General features: G+C 44.2%; 1 protein-coding gene across 1 annotated transcript in view; it reads right to left on the minus strand.

The window, feature by feature from the left end:
- cobl (cordon-bleu WH2 repeat protein) overlaps nt 1–25,168 on the minus strand; it is a 43,000-nt gene that overhangs the window by 11,537 nt on the left and 6,295 nt on the right. The window contains 8 exon segments of the mRNA XM_042709130.1: nt 266–1,025; nt 1,457–1,624; nt 3,369–3,440; nt 4,482–4,567; nt 5,489–5,533; nt 6,854–7,082; nt 10,111–10,321; nt 13,262–13,456. Of these exon segments, the coding sequence (XP_042565064.1) occupies nt 266–1,025; nt 1,457–1,624; nt 3,369–3,440; nt 4,482–4,567; nt 5,489–5,533; nt 6,854–7,082; nt 10,111–10,321; nt 13,262–13,456 (1,766 nt within the window).

Raw genomic sequence — 25,168 nt, forward strand, 5'->3', positions numbered from 1 at the left:
AATCAAAAGAGGACATGGGCTGGCGCCCAAAAAAGGAGACTGAAATATTTGAAACAGATAATCAAAGAATGCACAAATCAAACACACAAAGCAAACATGCATGCTTTTGTCAGGGTAGATTGATTTAGAACACAGAAATGGTTTATGTTCGGAACAAAAGATAACTGCTATTTTCCATTTAAAACGTGTACAAAATAAAACTGAAATAAATGAGGCCTCCTCTGACCATCTTATAATCCTGTCAGAGTTACGGAGGGGAGCTCACCTACGGCGCTGTGTCTGTTGTTGTCGGTCTCCTCCATCCTAAGGCTGGCGGTGGAGCAGGAATCTGCTGGTGTGGAGCTGCGGTCGCTGTCATGCTGCTGGTCCTGCGGCTGCTGCTGTTTCTGACCCTGGGGCTGCTGAGGAGGCTGCTGAGGAGGCTGCTGAGGAGGCTGCTGCTGCTGCTGTTTGGGCTCCGAGGCCTGGGGATCTCTGAGGGTCTGGATCCGGGGTGTCACCGGTTGCTGCTGCATCCGCTCCACCACCACAGGCTGCGTGTGGGGCAGCTGCTGCTGCTGTTGCTGCTGTGACCTCTGTTGCAGATGCTGCAGCACCTGCGCCTCCAACTCCATGTCCTCATCCACCTCCACCTCCTCCTCCTCTTCCTCCTCCTCCTCCTCCTCTTCGTCCTGGCTGCTGACTGCGACCTCGTCCAGGTGGCTGCTGGGAACGGAGTCGGCCTGTGAGCTGCTGGAGCTGCAGAGGGTGGCACGGTCCAACTCATTGCTGCTGCCGCTCAGCTCCGACGCCGAGTCGTCCTGACGGGCCACACGGCGCACCGAGGTCACCGGGGGCAACACAGCGGCGGGGGCGGCGGCTGGAGCCGGGGAGGCCCTGGGGGTGGCCTGGGGGGCGGCCGGAGAGACATCGGTGTCGGGTATTTGTGGGGTGGGGGTAGATGTGTTGGAGTCAGGGGTGGAAGGGGCTACGGGAGCTTTGCGCTTCCTCAGCAGGCTGCTGGTGGAGGAAGAGCAGGGGTGCACCTGCAGAACCGTGGAAAGCCAGCAGGGGGAGACAGAGCGCTGGGGTTAGACCACGGCCAACAAGGCCACAAAAACAAAAAACTCCTGCTTTCACATGATTCTCCTGCTTCAAAAGAGGTTTTTGTCCTTGAGGACGTGCAGCGTTTTTTAGCAGAGGATATTTTTACTACAATTAGCTTATAAGTGATTGTACTCCCAGGAACATGAACCAATGACCTCAGTGCTGCTGGTGTCATGGTCTTAAATTTCAGCTTCAAGAGAACTAAAGGAACTCTATTACCAGACGGATAATGTAGGTCTCTCTATGTGATTGATTCTGTTTGTGAAAGCGTGTGTGTGTGTGTGTGTGTGTGTGTGTGTGTGTGTGTGTGTGTGTTTGTGTACATGTGTACATATAAGTCTATGTTTGCATATATGTGTGTATGGCTCACCTGTAGGCTAGCGTAGCTTTGATTCATGGAAGGGGGCGGAGCTGGAGCACGTCGCTTCTTCAGCTCCACTCTGGGGGACATCCTGCTGATGTTCATGACTGACTGTGATTGGCCGAGAGTGCTAGGCCGCGCCTCCACACACAAACTGCTGCTCACACCTGATATGGCCTGAGAGACGACACACACATGGGACTGTTAGGTATGCATAACACATTCACTCACACACATACACACACACACACATGTCCACACACACACATACACACACACACACCCATGTACACACACACACACACACACACACACACACACACACACATACACACACTCAGAGACAACTCATAAATGAGAATGCACACACACACGCACACACACACACACGTGAACACACACACATGCACACACACACACACAGAGACAACTGATAAATGAACATGCACACAAACAGCTCATAAACCCCAGACAGAAGCAGACTCTGAAATGGACCTGACCCTGATCAGTAAAGCAGACGTGTCAGTGGAGATGCCAGAAACACACACACACACACACACATGCACACACCCACAAAGGGTATGAGGATTCCTAATTCCTCAGACACACATGCAAAGAGAGCGAGAGAGAAAGAGAGAGAGAGGATGAGAGAGATAGAGCGACAAAGAGAGCGAGAGAGAGTGTGCAAGCGAAGCTAAAAGAGCATGACCCCAGGGATCAGGTCAAAAGAAGAAAAGGTGGGGATTTCTGTCCAGGACAAGAGCTGCTCTGTGGTGATAAAGGTCATCTAGCCACCTCTCATGTGTGGAAGTCTTTTTCTGTCTGCTTCTTTCCCTCATTAACCTTACATCTCCTCTCTCTCTCTCTCTCTCTCTCTCTCTCCCTTCCAGTCTCAGTTTAGGAGAGGAGCACAAAGAGAAAAAAGATCTGCTACAAGTGGTTAAAGGAAGATTTCCCTCACCATAAGTGAAAACCGTTTTTATAATCCCTGGAAATAACTCAATTTATGTTGCGGTACTTTTTACGGCCGGCTCTGCTTTGTGGAAAAAAAGCAAAAATACTAAGGAACCACCGTCAAAAAAAGATGTGTCTAGGAGAGGGGAAAGGATGTCTGTGTGTGTGTGTGTGTGTGTGTAATGTGAGTGTGTGTGTGTGTGTATGTGTGTAATGTGAGTGTGTGTGTGTGTGTGTGTAATGTGAGTGTGTGTTACAGAGCACTGAAGAGGGAGAGATGGTGCCTGTGGGGAAGAAAACCAAGCCAAGAGACAGAGTGCCCTCTTAGATCGAGAGAACAACCCCTTCACACCATCTCCAGGTGTGCATCATTAACCAATTAACCAATTAGACCAGCCAGGTCAGCACTGCCCATGCACTGGCAGCGCAAGGCCTGTAGGGGGGTTGTATCAATTCATTTCACGTTGATGGACTCTAAAAGGGTTGGCTGTGCTCTTGATTTTTCCGACTGACCAGCCCGACTGGCTCTGGTAAGTATTTCCTTTCTGACCAAATAAAACCTGGTTTTGTGATCCTCCATATTTATCATGGTCACCACCCAGTGGTGAGACAGAAATAGGTCTACATCCACTGTATGAGCCAAGGTTGCATCCTGCCCTGTGATTGACTGGCATAAAACAAACTATAAGAGGTGCAATTTGTGACAGACATTCATGAAGGAAGATTCTGGAACTACAGAAATACAATTCCCTCCGTTCCAAAGAGGAAGTGAAATCAGTCAGAAAAGAGAAAAAGTCTTCCACAAGTCTTCCCAACAGTCTTCAAACTCAAAATCACAGACAGTCCTGTCAGCAATCAATTCATCTCATAAGTCATTAGGAGAGATTCGCGAATCAGTGAGAGAGTTTGATGAGGTGCTGAATGAGTTAGTGAATTGATTCTTAACGGGGCAGGGGTTAGTACTTACATGGTCACTCTCAGCATTCTCAACATGACCACCATCAACCTCCTCCATGTCAGAGGATGACAGCGAGTCAGTCTGAAACGGGAATGCACAGCTAGCATGCAAGCCAAAGAAAAACTGCCCTTGTAATGTATCCATTACAACATGCATTTAATGTCTAGGCCTCTCAAGACAGACTAGTCTAGACATGTTCCGTCAATTGAAACATATTCTCAGTCAATTGGCAAACCTAGAGGGGGCGCCACTGATGTAACAGGCTGGATCACTTCAACATCAATCTATGTGTCACACATAACTACCTTAAAGCATGCAAAAACAGGCCAGTTGGCACTGATAAAAGATTGCTAACATGCTAACTGCTGTCTTTTTGACAACATAGTTATGTCGTGCTGTGAAGGTTTTTCTTAGATTTTCGTGGGTTTTTCCGTCCCAGACTACAGAACTACAAAGTGCATAGCCTGGACAGCTAATGGGAACGACCGTCTTTCACATGACCATATACCATACCAACTAAATGAATTTGAAGATGATACCAAAAGTAGTTTCCTATAAAAAATATAACCTACCTAAAAAGTGGCAAATTGTTGCATGGAGTCGCTTTAAATGGTGTATATTCAGTACATAATTAACAAGAATTAAATTGGATTATATACAGTTGATGCAGCAAAAATAGAAATCCATGGGCAAAACCCATCTCTGATGGTATAGAAAACTCTGGGTCATGACAGTGCCAGATGGGTGGTTCCTATGGCTCTCTATGTTATGCTGTTATAAATCATTTAACAACTCTTTTAAAACTAGTAATTCTGTGAAAACTGTTAGAAACTTAAAAATCTGTATCATGAGCAAATGTGTAATAAAGAGTAACTGACTCAACCTATGAACCTAGCGGCGATCATCATGTGTTTGTGTTTGTGACCACTGGAGCAGACGTATGTTTATGAAGCTATTATAAATATTATAGAATATATTGTGTGTTTATGAAGCTATTATAAATATTATGGAATATCTTGTGTGTTTATGAAACCTTTATAAATATTATGGGATATCTCTCATTGCTTGTGCGGCGTCAGGTTTAGCACTTCTACAGCAGAGGTCAGGGCTAGCGTCTCTCACCTTTGATTTCCGGCGGTTGAACTTGAAAAATCCCAGAAGGCCTTTCTTCTCTGTGGCACCAACACTCTGAGTGGAGTAGGTGGATTCTGGGGAGAGAGGATGTCATTACCAAGGTGGACATGAAACAGGAGGGTTATCACCATGGTGAAGACCCAGCAGAAACAATATGACATGGTTTGTGGTCAGCGATTAGTTAAAATCATGGTTGAAATCTTCCCCACATAAACTTCTCATTGAGTTAGTCCCAGAAGGCTTTCTCTGGTTAGTAGCAGAAGACCAAGATGGTGGATTCCACACAAGGAAAGATGTTGTTCTCTCCCAACATGCAGCAGATTCATTAGCTTGTAGAACATTAGCGTGTAGAACATTACCCAGAGAACGGGATGGATCTGTGCCCGTTCAGAATTGTCTCAAGATGTCAGATCATGGCAATGTCTGTTCTAGCCTCAACTGTTATCTGTACAATGTGCATGTTTGAGTTGGTCTTCATGTAGAAGGACTATACTCCATACTGGAATAGCCAGACAAATGAATTAAGGCCATCAACACTTGCTATGCTATGCATGCTATGCATTATCTGTTCAGATATCAAATACTTATACCCAGTCTTTCCAGGAGGTGGCACCAGAGAGCACCACAGCCATTCAACACACCCATAAACTACAGTTGCAATCCACACCATGATTTAACACTGTTAGTGAATTAGGACATGACTACCTCACTTTAATCACTGCAACTATCAGCACAAAAACATGGGTGTGTTAAACAGACAGAGAGGTTAGAAAAAACTATTTATACATTAGAATGTGTATTTTCTTTCCAAATCTACACAACTATTAATGTAAACGTGGGAGTCTCTAAAACACCCCATTAGTTACGGGAAGAAGGAGGGGAGGGGTGGGGAGGGAAGGTTATTCTGAAGATGTGTCAGCGACAGTGTTGCGGCAAAATTGACGGGGCTGCTTGATTACACACACACACTCCAACACAGACAGGGCAGAGGATACCTGCGTAGTTAAGAGCAGGAGCGGAGGCCATTTTAGGCTGCAGAACTGGAAACAATCAGATGAGTGACACTGAGATGAGTTTGACTCATACAGGCAACTGAACAAGCTGAACACATGAATCAACTCACAGCCAGATGACCAAGAAAATCTGTCTAATAACTAACAAATACACTTCTACTCTGATTATCCTTTTAAACAGCACAGAATAAACATCAACATATTCATGAAATAACTCACTTTCAGAAGGAATAATCACAGAAACCCATTACATTTCCATGTACATGTTACAGAGAAGAGCAAATGTTCAGTTTACTATGATGACCATTAGCCAATGTTAACAGAACAACCCCACGAGTGTTCAGTGTGCACAACTCAAAGACTCCTTTCAAAACCGACAAAGAAAAATAAATGAAACCCAAACATAAGGCCTGTTGTCTGAGCCATGTTGAGTGACATCAAATCATCTTATTGCAAAGTCATCTAAAAAATCTACTTTCCTCGCAGGATGTTCAGAGATTGACAGGCATTCAGGTGTATTCTCCCACCTGAAGGTCAGAACTTTCCTACTTCCCAGTTGCTCATGAACGCACCATTAGTTTATTATTGCAAGGTTTACCCATTATTTTGTGTCTGCTGATCTGTAAAGCACTTTGAGCTGCATTCTCTGTATGAAAAGTGCTATACAAAAAAATGTGTTATATTATTATTATTATTATTGTTGTTGTTGTTATTATTATTATCATTATTGATATTATTATTATTATACTTTAGCTATACTGTTATTGTATTATAATACTATGATTATACTACAACACATCACCAAACCTCACATGCCTACATCTTGTAATCAACTTTTAACAAAATGTTATTGCCCAGGCTGACTGCCAAATGGATCTATTGAGCTGTCCCATTGTCCAGAGCTCATCCACACCTGAATGCAAACAGTCAAATGGCAAAGCATAGTGCCTTTGATGTGGACAGTGTTTACACTAATACCAAGGTCTTTGTGGAGGCGTATTTCATTAAGTACACAGACCCACAATGCGTCTCAGACAATACAGAATCACACAAAAGGTTCCAAAGTATCCAAGTATTCTTGTCCCAATAAAAAACCCTTTTGGTAAATATACTTAAGCACTTATGCACATACTTTGGTGACACATTTTTCACAGTGCCTGGTGGGCCTAAGCAGTTCAAATACCTGCCTACATGAATACCTACATCCTGCTTCATTCATAATCTCATCGATACCTGTTCTCTCACTCAGAAACACACACAGTATATACTACAGCCTTGTGTGCAGCTGCCAGAGATAACTCCAAACACAGTTGTGTGTGAGAACAGCAGAGGGGGGGTGGTGTTTACCCAGACTCTGGTCGAGCGCGTAGAGTTCACGGATCTCCAGGTCGGACAGGGACTTGTTGAGGTCGAGCTCGTGGCGGCTGACGCTGTCGCGGAGCAGCAGCACGTGGGTCGGGTCGAACTCACACTTCTGGCAGATGATCGGGACCAGTGTGTGCAGTGGCGCCAGCGGGTTCACACGCACCACCGTCTTCTGGGAGCGGTGGTAGTTCACCACCAGGCGGATGGTTTTCTGCAAGATGGGCATGCGCACAAACACACACACACAGAAATGAGATAGGAAGGAAGTCATAAGAATATCACAGGGTCCTGATTGTGGAGCGGACCTCCACAAGGTATGGGCGTCTTCAGGCCCCGACTGGGCCCATGTTCAACTGGGCCACACATTGGCCAAGAGAAAGACCCAAACAATTCACTCTTCACTATGGCCAAGAGAAAGACCCAAACCACTCACTCTTCAGGGGGAGAGAAAGGAGAGCAGAGCGTCTCTCATCAAAACCTGACACTCACTGAAAGGCACAGTGAGAGATTTTGTCGTGAAAATGTTGAAATGCTTCCAGACCTACTGTAATGACATGTATCTGAATGACAGTAGTTGGCAATTGTTCCTCTGAGTCCTGAGTGCATGGTGATACTTTGTCTGACGTGTTTTGTATGCATTTGATGACTATTTAGAGATCTGGTGTGGACATATACACAAATACAATGCTGTCTATTTATCACACTTTGAGAGATACAGCATCATTGCAGGTCCAGAAGCATTATCATTTTTGTCAACAAAACAACACCTTTACACAAACACAAAACAAAAATGATTCATGTTTATCCATCTATCTATCCATCCTACTTGCCTCAAACAACGACATACTGTATATCCTATTCTATGCATCTGGAGACATTTGGTCTAAACACAGGACCCATAAGTGTATTTTGTGTGTTTGAAACCAACCCAGCACCTTGTGAACAAGCAGCAGAATTAAACCTAGAACAGTGAGGCTAAGTATTTGTTTTCCACTGTGAATGAGAGTTTTAGGAAGGACACAAGCCTTGTATCAGCTTACACCGCAACACAATGCCGGAATTTAGATGAGTTGTCACAAACCTTACTGTACAATACAGTGCAGGACTATACAGTACGATAGAGTACACTAGTCTGCTAATACAGTGCAGTACTATACAGTCTGATAGAGTACACTAGTCTGCTACTACAATGCAGGATTATACAGTACGGTGGAGTACACTAGTCTGCTACTACAATGCTGCATTGTCTTAAACAACACAGACCTTTCTAAAGAGAATACAAATATGAATAGGCAGTTATCTTGTCATGTCACCACTGCGAGCTCATCTCTGTTAGATTTTCACAGAAATGTTTGCATGTTGTGGTGGTGGCAGGTTATGCAATGCTATCGGCAAGTACAGCTGGAAGTTCATCATTAAACTCACAGCAGAGTGGGGGACATTTTTCACCTGATGTGAGAAACGAGTAACACAAAACCACAAGGAAAGGCCATTCTGCCAGACAGCTGATCGGAAATCCTGATTCCACAGAGATACACACAAACTCACACCTACACACATACAAATACAGCACACACACACGCATGTGGACTGACACGTTCACAACATACTGTATCTACCATCCAAATACACTAATATAATGCACATGGTCTGAAAGTATCCACCACTGCCTGAACAAAACCTTAACAAACGTCAAACAAAGTCACAACATACTTGGAGTTATGTTGACTATATTTCTGTTCACATTACATTTATTTTTGTAAAACTCTCTTTCTCTGTATCTCTTAATTATTACCACATTTTTTAACAGCCATGACCAATTTCTATTTGATTGATTATTGCAATATTCAGGGACAGCTCACTATAACAGAGATATTAGATTCTTATGTAAACTTGACTTCCACCCAAGAGCAACCAAGACAGTTTATTGCATCAATAAATCCCCATTGGGATGTGCAGTGATAAAGGTTATCATTCACCTTGCTGCAATGATGAGATAACTAAAGACAAGAGAAATGCTCAGAGATAACGCCACTCTCTCCATCACCAATTACATCCAGAGAGATAAATAAGAGAGCGAGAGAGTGAGACTGATTAAGAGAGAAGAGAGGAGAGATCAGCCAGAGATAAAGAGAGAGAGGGAGAGAGAGAGAGCAAGAGAGAGAGAAAGAGAGAGAGGATCAGCCAGAAAGAGCAGGAATAATACATGGTAACTAAAGGTAGAGACATCATGAAAAATTCACAAACCAACGTGGGGAGGTGAAGGAGAGAGACAAAGAGAGGGCTAGAGAGAGCGAATGGAGGAGAAAGAAAGAGAAGACGACGGTCATAAGTGAAAGGAAGGAAGAATGAAGAGACACGCCAGAGCAAGAACACACCACGGCTGTTTGTACCTCAGTACCGGATCTTTTGGGCCCTTTTAAACGCCTCCTCTGCAGCCAAAGGGCAAAGGCGAGGGAAGAGAAGGCACTTTACAACATAACGTGTGTGTGTGTGTGTGTGTGTGTGTGTGTGTGTGTGTGTGTGTGTGTGTGTGTGTATGTGTGTGTGTGTGTGTGTGTGTGTGTGTGTGTGTGTGTGTGTGTACATGAGTGAATTGAGAGCACGTTTTTCCAAAACACTTCATGAAGATAAGACTTGCTAACCTAAGACCATGTAATTGACGACAGATATAATTACTATGTGTCATATACATAAGCCTGTTGCAAAACAATTACTTCGTCCAACTTTCAGCAGTTAAATACTATTATATTATATTGCACCTAAGGAATACAATGCAATAACAGAGTGTGATCAAATGGTCTCTGGTCTATTTAAGGCCATAGCATGAATATTAAACGTTTTCTAATGTATAAAACATAACATATACAACTAACATTAATAAATACAAGGAAAAAACTGGTGCTGATCATTATGTTAGTTACATTGCATAAGCCAGTATCAGAATATCTGCACAACTGAGACTGGAAGTGCAAATGGTGAGTTGTGCACTGTCCAAGGAACAGAATGCAACTGCACATTCTGAATAAGGATTAGCTGTATCCTAACAGGCTAGCCTGTAAATAACAATAATAACAACTATAATCACTAATTACACAAAATAATTTAATTTCTGTAGCACCTCTCCAGTATCTGAGCATGATATGTTTCAACAACACGATGATGTAAAGAATAAATAAAAAAAAGAATATTTGAATAGTCTGTGCTAACACGCTAAGTAGCCTGGCTCTCTGGCTCACCTCTGGCACTTTGGGTGCAGGCTTTCGTACCAGCCTCTCCTCCACCACGCGCTCCTTGATGAGGGCACAGGCCACATCCAGAGAGCCCAGGAAGGCGTTGGGCTTAAAGGCCACAGGCTGCCCCTCCGACGAGAGCAGCTCCAGGGTGTGGTAGGCCGGGTTCAGGTGGTAGTGACCACACACCTCCACAAGCAGGTCCATAAGAGCTTTCCTGCAGAGAGCAGAGGGAATGAGAGGGGAAGAGAGAGCGAAAGAGAGAGAGAGAGAGAGAGAGAAAGAAAGAGGTATCAAACTGGGATAGGGTTACTTCATCAAACCCGATAGGTCGGCAGGTGACTAGGTCACATGACCTGGTGGTGTCATGTGACCTAGTGTCTGGGTGGCTAATCAGTTTTGAGTGACAGAGAAAAAGAGGACCAGATTCACCTCAGCAACACTCTCAGATCAGACACCTGAATCATGTTCCTTTGACACACTCACACCACTCACACTCACTCTGAACCAGTCACACTCACACTCTCACTCTCGTTTCCATATGATGAACTCTGAGGGACAAAATGGCTAATTAAGATGGTTTTAAACACTCCGATGGCTTAGGATTTAAGCATACATAAATACACGTAGATGCATTCTAATGAACATGAGTAATTAGACAGCTTTATCAACCCACAAAAAATAATAAAATGACTCTCTTTTTCTCCACTGTAAGTAAATCATAAAAATCTCTCCCTTAAATTGTATGTAGGCTGCACTTTTTTGCAGAGCCATTTCCTGTCATGTTCAGTGTTGTCAGAAATAAAACCTGAACGTGGCATAGGAGGCATTTCCAGAATATGGGTTCAGTCTTTCCATACTATGGGCCAGTTCACCAAACTGTGCGGTCCATAAAAAGTCCATAAAAGCAGAACAATAACCCAACACTGTCTGGGACAGAGACAATGGACCACACGGAAAGGGGAACATCATGGACACGCCTGTTCCATTATGTGTCTAAAAATGCCACGGTTCATACTGGTCGAAACACAAGACATTCAACTGGAAGTCATCTCTATGGAAATCCCTACAGGTTTATGGTTCCCAGCTAAAGGTTTCTGCGGAATTGGTTCAGATAAATGACAAGTTCTTTCTATCCCCACAAAACTGGGATCACTGTCAAGATCTGAGGTCTGCCAACAGCAAGTCAACCCTCTCATTGACTCACCATCTGAACAGTAGACAAATATAATTCTCCTTTCCAAAAAAGACCTGCTGTTGCCCTGGTGATTGTTTCCATGACTCATAAGTACTTTTTATTTCCAAGGATGTTCCAGTACTACAGGTTGCCATGTTTATTTTCCATAACTTTCAACGTTTTTCATTCTAATGGTCTTTAGACTTGACGGATCTGCACATATTGCAGTATACAAATCCATGTTTAAGCTTTGTTGGTTACATAACTGTAAGTCGACGCCTTGCTTGACTACCGTCAATTTAAATAAATGTCATTAGTTGTGAAAATGAACTTCTAAACATATCACAAACAAAACTGATGGTGTAAACTGCTGTGACACGAAATTATGAAAACACAGGACACCACGTTGCACATTTGTTTACTTGACTCTAATGCAGCAGTCTCTCTCTTAGACAGGAACAGAAGTCCAAAATAACTCCGCTCTGAGTCAAGCAGTACCCTCCTTTTACACAGTGGCTGTGCCAAATATTATCGGCCCATAATATCAGTCACATAACCAACATACCAGTCACCTCACATTAAAACCAGATCCTCAGTCTGCCTGGTAATCCAGGTAGTACTGTATAAGGACATCTGAAGGAGTGTAGCAGAGCAATATTTAACTGTATTCCGGCTAATGTCATGCAGCCGTCATGCAAATACTCTGGTCTGCGGTGATCTGGTCTCATATCTGTGTCATTCATGAGGAGGCCTCTCTGGCACTATCTCAGTCTCGTTGCCAGTCTCAGCTCTCAGGATCACTGACAGTAAGTGACATTATCCCCCTACTTACAGTAACCCAGCTAAACACATGGGGCTGCTCTAATGTCATGCTGGCGTCTGGCATCTTACCCGCGCCTCTCCAGAAATAAGTATGACTTCAAAGGAAAGTGGAAAATATAAAGGAGGAAGTGGAAACCTAGTTTGGCCAAGAACAAGAACGAACCACTGAGAAAACTCTGGATGCAACTCTAGATAGTATTCAAAATCAATGTACACATGGGTAAGTCAGTTATAACTGGATGTACCTGAAACTGATTGTCATTCAATGATACCTAAAAAGAAAGTGTGATGATTTTAGTTTTATATTATGTATATGATGCTATCAAAAACAACCAAAGACAGAACACTAAAGACACTATTGGCAATACAACCTCTCTGAAATAAGAAAATACTTTGTTTCTCTGGGGTAATGGTTTATGAATTTTAAAGCCGCAGTTGGATTTAATATATGTGTTAAATTAGTTGGACACAGAGACCAATAGCCATAATAGATCTTATCTCATTTTTATCATGTTTAGTGTGTGACAACTTCTCAGATAGCAGCGGCCACTCCATAAACCAGTTCGGGACCAGTGACACCAACTATAAGAGCCGCAGTCTGAAATAATCCCATGATCTGAATGAACACATGAGTAGATGTAAGAGTGATGTGGCATCACAGCCACTCTCAGGTGTAGAGTGATATGGCATCCACGCAGATCAGACATACTGTCACGTATGAACAACCAAATAAAGGAGTAAAAGTGGCATGAAAGCCTCCAGTGTGATTGTGATTTAATCCTGTGGCTGGTCATCAGGGGTGATAGTGGGCTGATCATCAGGGGTGATAGTGGGGTGGCTGATTACCCACCTGCCGTTGAAGGTGCTTGTGGTATGGATGACACTGGACAGATACTGTCTCGTCCGAATAACCAAATAAATAGGGGTCAGAGTGGCATGCCCCACAGCCTTTAGACTATGATATGTAAATGTGATATGTCTAAATTTCGTTGTATGCAAATACAATGACAATAAAGGCTTTTCTATTCTATTTCTATGTGCTATCACCCCACCTGTGCCAGATCAGTCCACATGTAATGGCACGAACTGAATGAATGTCGTCAGTACAATGTCAGTGTGATTTAGCTGTTTGGCTGGTCGTCATGAGCGATCACCCACCTGCCGTCAAAGGTGCTGGTGGTGTCCACGCCGCTGGGCAGGCTGAGCCGGAGCTCCACGCGGGGCCTCATGACGTTCTCTTTAATATCCACACCCGTGGCGACGCCCCCGTCGGGCACGATGTTCCGCGGCAGGCGCCTGGGAGTGGCCTGTGGGGGACCCGGGGGAGGCGGGGCTGGGTTCTTCATCTTCCTGCTGTAACAGAGAGACACACACACACACACACACACACACTCGTGTCAGGCATGAGCAGTCACACACACACACACACACACACACACACACACACACACACATGCCTACCATAGCACATGGTGACGTGATGTGAGCGAACCGTGACAAGCTCGTTTAGCCCATAGAGCCTGGCTCAGGTGACCCTCTTAAAAAGATAAAGCTAAACAGTCTCAGATAAAAAAAGCCATTAGCACGCTGGCTACAGCATCTCCCAGTATTACCTAACGCAAGGGTGTACACTTGAGTTAGCAGTCTGCTATCTGTCTGTCGTTAGGAACAGATAGGAACAACTGCCCTGTTGCTGTTGCTGCATGTTGCCAAAGTCCCTGGCAGAGAGCTGGCTTTAAAAATGTACTATCGCATCGTTAAAAACAACACAGTGCAGCCCACGCCTCTCTTAAAGCTCATCACAGATCAGCATCACCTCCGACTGCAGTGACTTAATCAACATTCAGTTATTCATTTTCCAACACTCCTTGCACTGATATCTTTGGATTTATCTGTTGACTTTAAATACCCATTGGTTTAGCTGCCAAGAAACTTCTCAAGGTCCATTAAACCGGTTTTTTTCTGTCTTGAAAAAAACAAAGTAGAAGACATTCTGACTGCCCAGACGCATACGCATTTGAAGAGATAACAAAACCATTGGTCAAATATTTGTATCTGCATTTCATCAAGAGAAAACATTGCTGTCAATCCTGTGGCAGGTCCTGATTTATCAATAAACAACAGATACTATTGAGTAAAATGTAAATCATAGAAGAATGACAAGCCATTTTTATCAGTGATATTTGACGGCTAAGTACGATATGTTCCCCACATGTCAATATTTGTCATTCTCGTCATTCTTAGTGGCTGACGGCACAGAATCTGGGTGTGTCTAGTTCACACAGCCAGCACGGAGCAAATGCTCTTTTGATAGGTCGTATTTTTAGTTCACCTGTTTTCCATTTCACTGAGCACAAGCTAGCACAAGATAGAGGCGTCTCACTCACATCAGATGCCGGGCCCTGAGTTGGTTCTGGATCGCTTGAGGCCCGTTTCAGAGGTTCTCCTGCAAGCAGGTCCGTAGGAGCATGTCTTCTCTGAAAGAGCTAAAGGTTCCTTACACTGTGGCAGAGAGCTTGTGAATGTGCCACAACATTTAGACCTTAACCTCTGCCTGTCAATCATTAGCGAAGCCCATTGTGGGCTTTATCATAGGGCAACACTCTGCCAATAGGAGCAGGCCAAGCTTTCATGAAATAGCTGAGGGGGAGCTAATCAGTACAAATCTCTGCAGGTGAATAGTGGGGGAGCGATCCTCCTGTTTCCCACAAAGGGGTCACACAGACACACAGACACACACACATACACACACACACACACACAAACTCCCAAACTCAGAGTCACACATGTGTGCATGCATACACACATACATGCATGTACGCACATCTGTGGGAAAAAGCACACACATACACACACACACCACAAAAACACACTCCCCCCCACACACACACACACAAATAAATAAACACTCATGGATGCACACACTCCCTCATACACACACCTCAGCAATGAAACATACACACTCCTTACACACAAAGAGCCCTTCAGTAGACCTCCGGCTGTCCCGCGGGAGCAGGAAGCTCTCAGTTTCAGAGCTGGCAATGCGAAAGCCCCAACCTGCAGTGCGACTGGACTACTAATGGATCCGGCCAAGATTCTAGACACAACTCCTCTATCCCCGCTTTGACTGGCAGTTTCTATGGGGACTTTCAGTTGCCTTCATTTCATAACTCAACACATCCAGCCCTTAGGGGAAGACCAGTGTCCTCACAAACAAAGCCACCATCTCAGCTCCTCTAAGGCTAAATGCCTGATTGCATTTAACCTCTGGGGAGGGAACGGGGGTTTACCGCAGAGTGCCGCAGAGTACCGCAAGTGCACAGCAGAGGAGGTGAACTGAAGAGTTGACTTCTTCTTAAGGCAGTGGTACGGATGAGAGCGCTTTGCACCAGCGTGTGCTCCTACTTGAGCCGAGGGCCTGAGAGCTTTTAGTTCCCACCCTGTCTGGACCTCTGCCCTGGGCACTGTGGCTCAGCGCACTGAGCATCCACTCCAAACGCTTCTGATGGAACGAGGCTGAACACAGCTGGCAGTTCGCAGTCACCAGGGCCAGATGTGTTCAGTCTCACTATTTAAGTTGGAGTATTTTCTGCCTGACAAAAGTGTCCAGTAGCAGGGGTTAAGGCCTTTTAAACAGCTGTGAAAGTGTCCAGTAGCAGGGGTTAAGGCCTTTTAAACAGCTGTAAAAGTGTCCAGTAGCAGGGGTTAAGGCCTTTTAAACAGCTGTGAAAGTGTCCAGTAGCAGGGGTTAAGGCCTTTTAAACAGCTGTGAAAGTGTCCAGTAGCAGGGGTTAAGGCCTTTTAAACAGCTGTGAAAGTGTCCAGTAGCAGGGGTTAAGGCCTTTTAAACAGCTGTAAAAGTGTCCAGTAGCAGGGGTTAAGGCCTTTTAAACAGCTGTAGAGCTGTAGCAACAGTAGAGATTAATGACATTTGCATTTGTCACTATGTCTCCAAGCAATAAGTCCTTGTAGAAACACAAGCAGCATCGTTAGCCTCAGTTCCCATACCACACCATGCATTTGGATAGTACAGTAATTTCATAAAGGTTGTGTCCTCAGGTGACAGTTCACAGCAGCAGCTATCCTCCCTAATCCCACAGTACTGAGTGCTCAGGTAAACATCCACTTGTGACCATTAAGTCCTCGAAACGCAGACACACTTTACATTTCTGTAACGTAGAAAATAAGTCTGAAAAAAAACACCCACCGGGTGTGCCCTGCAGACAACAGAATTACCAGCAACAACCTGTTCACCAGTCGAGTTCTTTGGCATTGTGTAGATAGCTGTGTAGTGTTGTTGTTAGTAGCCTGCAGTGGCCAGTTGCTTATGGGCACAGATGATGCACTTTGTGCCATGCAAAAACCGAACTACCAGCAGTGACTTTTTTGCTATGTTTTATTGAGTTTTTTGCAATGGCGTAATAAACTCCATGTAACGAGTTATCTTCTTTATGGGGAGAGAGGGAGGGAGCAGGAGCAGAGATCAGCATGAGACACACACACACACACACACACACACACACAGAGAGAGAGGGTAAAAGGGACACTGGAGCTACTGTGCCCCTTCCCCCCCAGGCACATTCACAAACATACACACACACACACACACACACACACACACACACACACACACACGAGCGCGCGCACACACAGACACACAAACATAGAGGTCCCAGAGGCCCTGATCTGACCCACTTCGCCCTTCCAGAGAGCAACCTGTCCTCGAACTTGCTTTGGAGGAGGTACTGGTGTGTGCTAGGACTAAACTCCCACTCTTCATCTCAACAAGTTCGACCCAAAAAGCACAGGGCACCCTTTCCCCTCATCCCCGTCCGCTTCCCTGTTGGCCACTTCAACACTGTCAGCAGCAGCCTTGTCCTTCATCTCCTCTGGCAGCACAGAGCATAGAATGTTCAGTGAGTGCTACTGTTAGCAACAGCAGGGTACAAAACACTGTCAACACTTGTGCTCAGGGTTCCTCCTATGGTAGAGATGATCCTGGCAGCTGTTCTGAGAACAAACTGGGAACCAGTATGCCTGTACTGATCTTTATTCCTGTGTTGATTAGAAATAGAAGTAATCGAGTGTATTAATCTTATGATTCTAACCAGTCTAATCTGTTACTTCTCTCACGACGTCCACAGACTGACCAAGAGGCTCCTATTATCTTTATCTTTACCCTACAGTTTAGATTCTCTTGCAGACGTGGTTAGCAAAATACATTTATGAATACATGCTGAACTGGTAAGAAAGGACAAGGAGTAGCTGCTTCATTTAAAGATGCATCACAGTTCATAGAGATTACGCTGGGTCATTTTATTTCTTTTGAATATTCTCAGTTTCATATTGCATTTAGAGACCTCCAAGATACTCTGAAAACTGTATTAATGACTTTGCTGAAGTACTGTCAGTTATCTCCATTGATTTTAACTACTTGACACTTTCAGTCTGGTTAAGGACTTGGCCCTTTCTGATCATGTCTGTGTCTTCTTTGACTTACTGATCAAATAAAATTGTATTATCCCACTAGGGGAAATTGGGTTGCAGTCAAGTATTTATCCATCACAATCAAATACTACATAAAAGACAAAGTGCCAGACAGGACAAAGGGACAAGAAATTAGGGCCATGAAATGCAAGACCACTGCATGAAGACAAAAGATGAGCCAAATTGCAGAGTGCACAACAGTGATTAGTGCCATAATGTGTGCAAGTTCAGCCTACTAATTGCAGTACAAACAAAAGAGTCTTTGAATGTTTTAGTCTTATGAGGTGGGACTCCATATCTTCTACCTGAAGGTAGAAACCCAAACTCCCTCTGCAAGGGGGTGGTCAGAACAGTCCTATATGACGTGGAGCTTCTTTATGACCTGCCAATTGACCTATGGCTAAGCCCCGCCCCCCTTAGTTACTGTTGCTAACTCGGACAAGTTATTGGCTCGTCTGCGTTCGAGGGGCGGGGCTTAGCCATAGGCCAATTGTTAAGGTCAGAGAGCTGAGCTTGGTTCACCCCAATAACTTTACTGGCCACTCTGACAAGCCGACCAGGCCTATTCTTATTGGCCAGATTCAGGGTCCCAAACCATAGCACAATACATCACTCCGGATGCTCAAGTTTTTGTTAAGACAAGGTACATCAGCAAGAGCACTAGTGCTTAGTTTATGGAGGCCATAGCTATGTCACCAACCATCCTTGATCATTTTAACTTGAACATTTTGAATATCTTGGTTGTTTTTGCACTGGTAAAAGTCAAGAAAACTGAGCAAGCAGAGAGCATCGTGGAGAGACACCATGATGGTAAAAGCCCTGAAAAGAGAATGCAGGAAAGCTGAACGTAAATGGAAAAAAACTAAACTAAACAAATTCACTTTGACCTCTATAAACAAAGCCTTTGTAGTCTTAACTACATGCTAGACGGCTACATTTTGCTAAGATGATTAACGATAACATCAACAATACCCGCACTCTATTTGTCATGGTTGACAAGTTTACAAACCCCCCAAAACAGATAGCCCCAGAACTCTTTTCCACAGAAATATTTAATGAATTTGCTTTCCCCTTTAGTGAAACAATCACGCAGTGTTGAAACTATACAGTCTCTAACAACCAACCTAGGATACCTCCATTAGTATGTCACAATTTAATATAGTTGACCAAAAATCTGACTTGCAGCAAATAGTTAATGGCTCACTGCTATCAGGCATTTTCCCAAAGTCACAGAAAACATCAGCTATTAAGCCACTTAAAAAAGAAAACTCCGGATGCCTCTGTGTTAAACAACTATAAAGCTGTGTCAAATCTTCCTTTTATAGCTAAGATCGTTGAGAAAGTTGACATGTGGAATCCCCCAGGGACCACTTCTGTTCAATCTCTATATGCTGCCTTTGGGTCAAATTCTGTGAACAACAACATTGATTACCATAGTAAGATGGTAATGCAGATGATACACAGATATATCTGCCTCTGTCACCAGATGACTGCTGTTGCTATCCAGAAAGAGTTTTATCCAAAGCCAAGAGAACAGAGCATATTACTCCAGTTCCAAAAATCTTTACACTGACTTCCAGTTACTTACTCCAGAACTTACTACAGATCTACTCCAGAGACAATTTTAAAGTGCTGCTACTGGTCTATAAATCACTGAATGGTTTAGGCCTATAATAGATATCTGATATGTTTAAAGAATATAAACCGAGTAGGACTCTTAGATCCATGGAACCAGAGCCCAGAGTCCAAACTAAACATGGTGAGGCAGCATTTAGCTGGAACAAACTGTCAGAAGTTCTCAGATGTGCCCCAAATGTAGCTATTTTTAAATCCAGGTTAAAAAAAATTCTCTTTTTCATATGCATATGATTGAGCTCTAAAACCTGCATTTTTTTTGCTATTCTTACTGCACTTTCATTCACTTTAATTTAAGTAATTCTCGTCCAGGAAGCGGCATCCCGGGGTTTATGGCGAAGCTCTATTGGTGGGCTCAAATCTAGGCTTTATTCTCGGCCTAAGCTCTATTCTGGGCCTTTCTCTGAGAATCGCTCTTTAGGGCTCTGGTGTGGATTCTACTAAGGATTCTATTCAGGTTACTACTCTATGGATCTCTATTCTGTGTTCCAAAAGAGATGAACACACAGTTGGGGCTACTTCCACTATGTTTTTCTATTTTATGTACTTTTTAAAAATGTTGTATAGAATTTTAGTTGCACATAGGAAAATATGTAAAATTCCTTGTGCTACTGGTTGGGGATTTCCCACAGCAGTCAAACCTCTCCCTGTCATGCAAGAACTCAAATCCTACAAACTACCCTAAGTATTATACCATAAAGGCTGCACTACAACAACAACAAAGATGCCTTCTTCAGCATTTCACTGGGGATGTCAAGTGGACACTTTCCATCATCAGTGTTTCACCAAGCTAGCCCCACTCACAACAGCTTAAAGCCAGTTGCACCTCCCCGGTGTTTAAGGTTGTCATTAACCACACTGGCCCTGTTAAGGCCTGCTCATATTACCGGCTCCATATGAATTTTCCTGAACACCACAGCCCACATCTAAGTACGTACAAAGACCCATACCAACCAATCCAAAAAGAGATAAACACAGTTTTGTGTTTCAAAGGAGATAAACGCACAGTTAGAGCTACTCCCACCATGTTTTGATTCCATTTTATGTACTTTGTACTTTCTTTTAATTTTGTTTATGTACAGTATATATATATAAACACAAAAACACACATCTTCTATGTTTTTTGACTTTATGTTTATATTTCCTTTAGGTTTTTGCACGTTAAATTTCATTGTATATGAAATGTGCTACATATATAAACTTGCCTTACCTTGCCTTGCCACAAGAGCCTTTCAGGACACAATGTATGGCTTCACCCTCTTTCACGATGTGGCTATTATGTTTCAATTATCATCAAGACTTGTTGGGTTAACAGTGCTACAGTTAAAACTGCGTGAACACAGTGTAGAGTACAGTAAAGTACAAACACAATTACCCTATATAACACAATAAGACACCTTAATTCCTATTATGACCCAAATGTCTATTACTGCCCCAGACTGACACAGTGTTTACATTCTGATGTGCATTTATGGAGGAGGATATGGTAACATGATTTTATCCACAGACATACAAGCATATGGCAGTCAGTGTAAGCTCATGTCAGTTATTTAATGTGAATCCCACCCTCGATAGCAGCATAATGAGGCTTTATGTTGTCCCAGTTCAGTCTGGGTTTACTGCTATTCATATGCAAATGACCGCATGCCAAATGTCCTTATGTCAGGATATGAATGTGAAGGGGTGGATCTCTATTTTAATGGCACTCTGAGGCCCCTGACTAGCAGTAATCTATCTAAACTGCTCTTCAAACCCAACCCTTTTTAAACTAGTTTACTCACTTTAAATGCATCAACTGCATTTAAACTTACGATGCTGATTTTAACTCATTGTCGTGCCCTGCTCTGTTCCCTATAGTATGTTTTATTATTGATTGTTGTATATTTTATTGTTGATCATATGTGACACCTCGAGTGTAATAAAATGTTTCATTATATAAAATGTATTATTATTATTATAATTAATATTAATGATGATAATAATCATAATAATAATAATAATAATCATAATAATAATAATAATCATATCATAATCATAATAAACCGTAGTGTTTCCCTACAGAAAATAAACCACTTTGGAACCGACCCATGCTAGATCCGGAGCAGAAGGTTGCCACTCCTCACACACTCCTCAAACACTTAAATCATGCACCACTGGCAAGCAAACTCCACTTCTGCTGATGCATACGGACTGCTCCCGTCCTAATCCCTGTGTTATTGCTAAGAGGCTATGAGGTGAAAACACACATCACGCTCATTGCACAAACACAAAAAAAGACAAACACAGCTCCCTTCACTACTGCTGAACTGGATAAAAAAAAGACTATAGAGGACATACATTCTCATGGACCCAAGATCATATTCATGTGGACCAAAGGTCAGCCAGGGATCCCCCTATCCATGTTTCTGATACATTTTTTAAAGAATTTAAGAGTCAAGACACCAAAGCCTTGCCCAGTTCTCTCTCCTGGGTTTATCTGCGCTATAGGTCCCAGTCAGCACATGTTGAGGTGTGGCACTGACTGTAACTGTCAACCTTGTCAGAATGTATTTTTATCAGTGACGAAGCATTTGAATGGTCTCTGGTTCCAAAGAGAGAACTGTTCAGGGGTAGACCTCTTTTGAGATGGAACTTATTTTCCCTTTAGTTCCGTTGACCTGTTTAGCCCAGTTCAAACGGGAGCATGCATCTGCTGTTCTGGATGCTGGAGGAAATACAATGCTTGACCACTGACTGTGGAATATTACTATGGCAACCGGAAAACTATTGATCCGTGAGGGGGTGAGTGTGGTTTGGAAGCACCCCAGCACTACCTCCGTGCAGACACAGAGACTGTGTGCATATGGGTGTGTCTATATATATATTTATGTGTGGGTGTGTCATTATATGTGTGTGCAAAATGTTCTGATGAGTGTGTTAGGCATTCTGCTGTGTGTGTGTGTGTTGTATGTGAGTGTGTGTTAGGTGTTGTGTTGTGTGTGTTGATTTGGAAGACCTCCCGGCACAGGATAGAATGATCGCAGGAACGGGTCAAGCGCGGGATCCTGACCAGAACAAAGGCACCTTTATGAGAGCACATCACTGGGAGGAATCAGGCCTAGGGTTCTGTCCAGCACACACACCAAACCAACACAACCGTGCCCCAGCCTCTCTGAGCCTCTCCACGGGAATACAAATGAGTCTGGCCTGGGTGTGAGTCCACACACACACACACACAAACACACACACACACACACACACACACACACAAACACACACACACACACAGAAACACACACAGATACAGACACATGCAGAGACACACACACACATACATAACCAACACAACCCTGTCCCAGCCTCTTTGACAGGAACAGACAGAAGAGTCTGGCTGGGGTGGGGGTGTGGGGGGGGGGGGGGGGGGGGGGGGTGGTAGCTGTGTAACACAGAGGCCAGAACAGAACTCAGGCTGCTGTCTCAGTAGGACAGTCAGCACAAATGCAGCAAATCAGGAGGAAGCTTTCATGCACTGTGTGTGAATGGAGCACTATGCTTCTCTCTAAGTACTAAAGCAATGTCTCCTTCACACACACACACACACACACACACACATAAGCAGACACACACACACACACACACACACACACACACACATTCCTGTAGAGGCAGACTGCTTCCCCCTCCTCATGCCCCCCCTGACCTCCTTCCTGTATCATGCCAGTCTCACCCTCATTCCAAACGTTGTCACGCCAACCTAAATTTACCCACGTCCATTCTGCAGCTGTGCATTTATGAAGGAAGACCATATACACACCAGGTCACATCAGTAGGGAAACACACACACACACACACACACAAACACACACACACACACACTCGCACACAGAAATATACAAAGAGACCATGCAGACAGATGCCCAGCAACTTCAGTGAGGAACCCCAGCTGACACACACACACACACACACACACACACACACAAACACACACACACACACACACACACTGAATGATCATTCTGACAGACACAGGGTACTCCAGCAGGGAACACGAGGGGGGGGGGGGCGACATTTGACTCTGTGCCGGCATGTGTTTGTCGTTACTATGGTGACATGGTAACAGCATCGGACTCTGCTCTCCAGTTTCAGAGGAGTGAGAGAGCAAGGCTCTGTCACACATACACACACACCTTGGAGTTTACTGTATCGCCTTTAGCCTTACCTTAGCACTGCTGCACAATCACACACAAACACACAGACACTGTGGTTTCCTCGGCAGCTCTATCCTTTTACTTTATCCCTACATAAACATCTGGCTCAGCACTATCAGTGATCCTCACACATGCTCAGTATGGGCCAGATAAGGCTCTTCTAGCACCTCCCTAAGGCGTGTCTCCCCAGTGCACTACAAATAGCCTCACTATATATATCGGGAGACCCACTCAACCCAGCTCCTCTGCTGAGAATACCTAGAGTGAATTAAGACTAACATATAGAGACTAAGAACACAAATCTGTGTTTGACAAAACTGCAGACCTAAGTGTGAGACCGACAGGACATTGTGTATAGATACTGTCACGAGCATTGCAAACACAGTGCTTAGTGCAATTAATCAGCAAGTTAATTTAAACAACCCACATTAACTGAATAACATGCACTGTGTTCTTGTTGTTCACTGCCTGTAAATTAAGTCGCATGGGTCACACAGTGTGCGAATGAGATAGCTGGGCTTGATAAAGAGAGAGAGAGAGAGAGAGAGAGAGAGAGAGAGAGAGAGAGAGAGAGAGAGAGCGCAGTGTGTGGGCAGAGGATGTGGCATGGCAGAGCCATGCTGGGCAGTGCCCCTCCATCACGCCCACACACTGTTGGAACACACTGGACTCTGGCACTCCCTGTCCAGACAGTGAACTTCAGCCCTGTCAGGCACACACACACTATAAACAAACACACAAGATACCTGCATACACACATGCTGACACGTGTACTCTGAACCACACAAACTCTTTCTCCCTCCCTCTGTCTCTCTCTTTCTCTCTCTCTTTCTCTCCCTGTCCCTCTGTTTCACAGCTGTTGGGCTGAATAACAGGCGCGTCTCTAAACTCCCTGGGGATGGCAGAAAGGCAGGAGGGCAGGATGGCAGGAGCAGAGCAGCATTCTGGGACCAATTACCAGCCACAGGCTCAGAGTGGGCAAACCAGGAGGAAAAAAAGCACATCCACACTTGAAGCCAAATCAAGCAGGGCCCCCCCTCTCTCTCTCCATGTCTCTCTCGCTCCATCTCTCTCTCTTTCTCTTTGAGCATGTGTGTGTGTGTGTGTGTGTGTGTGTGTGTGTGTGTGTGTGTGTGTGTGTGTGTGTGTGTGTGTGTGAGTGTGTGTAATAGTAGGTGCAAGTGGACCTATCATTGTACACGTGAGCAATTCAGCATGTGTTTGTGTGGGTGTGTGTGTATGCGTTTGTACTTGTATGCACGCGCCTGTGTGTGTGTGTGTGTGTGTGTGTGTGTGTGTGTGTGTGTCTGTGTCTGCGCATGAGGAAACTACAGAATGTATCCCCACAGAGGCTGAACAGAGAAACAGCAGCAAAAAACAATTAGCTTGTGTCTGTATTCCCCCATCAACACTCAGGTGAACCTCCAGTAGCACCCTCATCATTATCAGCCAGCACACACCTGCCCTGCCCTGCCTGCATAACACACACACACACACACACACACACACACACACACACACAGACACAGACACAAAGAAAAATACACATCCTCAAAGACGACATCTGCTGTGGAGAACAGGAAACAGGATTTATGGTAGAGTGTGTATACTGTGGCAAACAACTCATTATCATGTAGGCCTGCCTCGGATACAAGTCCTCCATTTAGAGACGTCCAGATATGGCCAATATAAACTATCTCCCCTCATCCATGACTGACTCCCCTCCCAGATATATCCAGCCTGTAAAAAAATGCTT

Source organism: Clupea harengus, chromosome 11, assembly GCF_900700415.2.
Source record: "Clupea harengus chromosome 11, Ch_v2.0.2, whole genome shotgun sequence".
In the NCBI taxonomy this organism is placed as follows: domain Eukaryota; kingdom Metazoa; phylum Chordata; class Actinopteri; order Clupeiformes; family Clupeidae; genus Clupea; species Clupea harengus.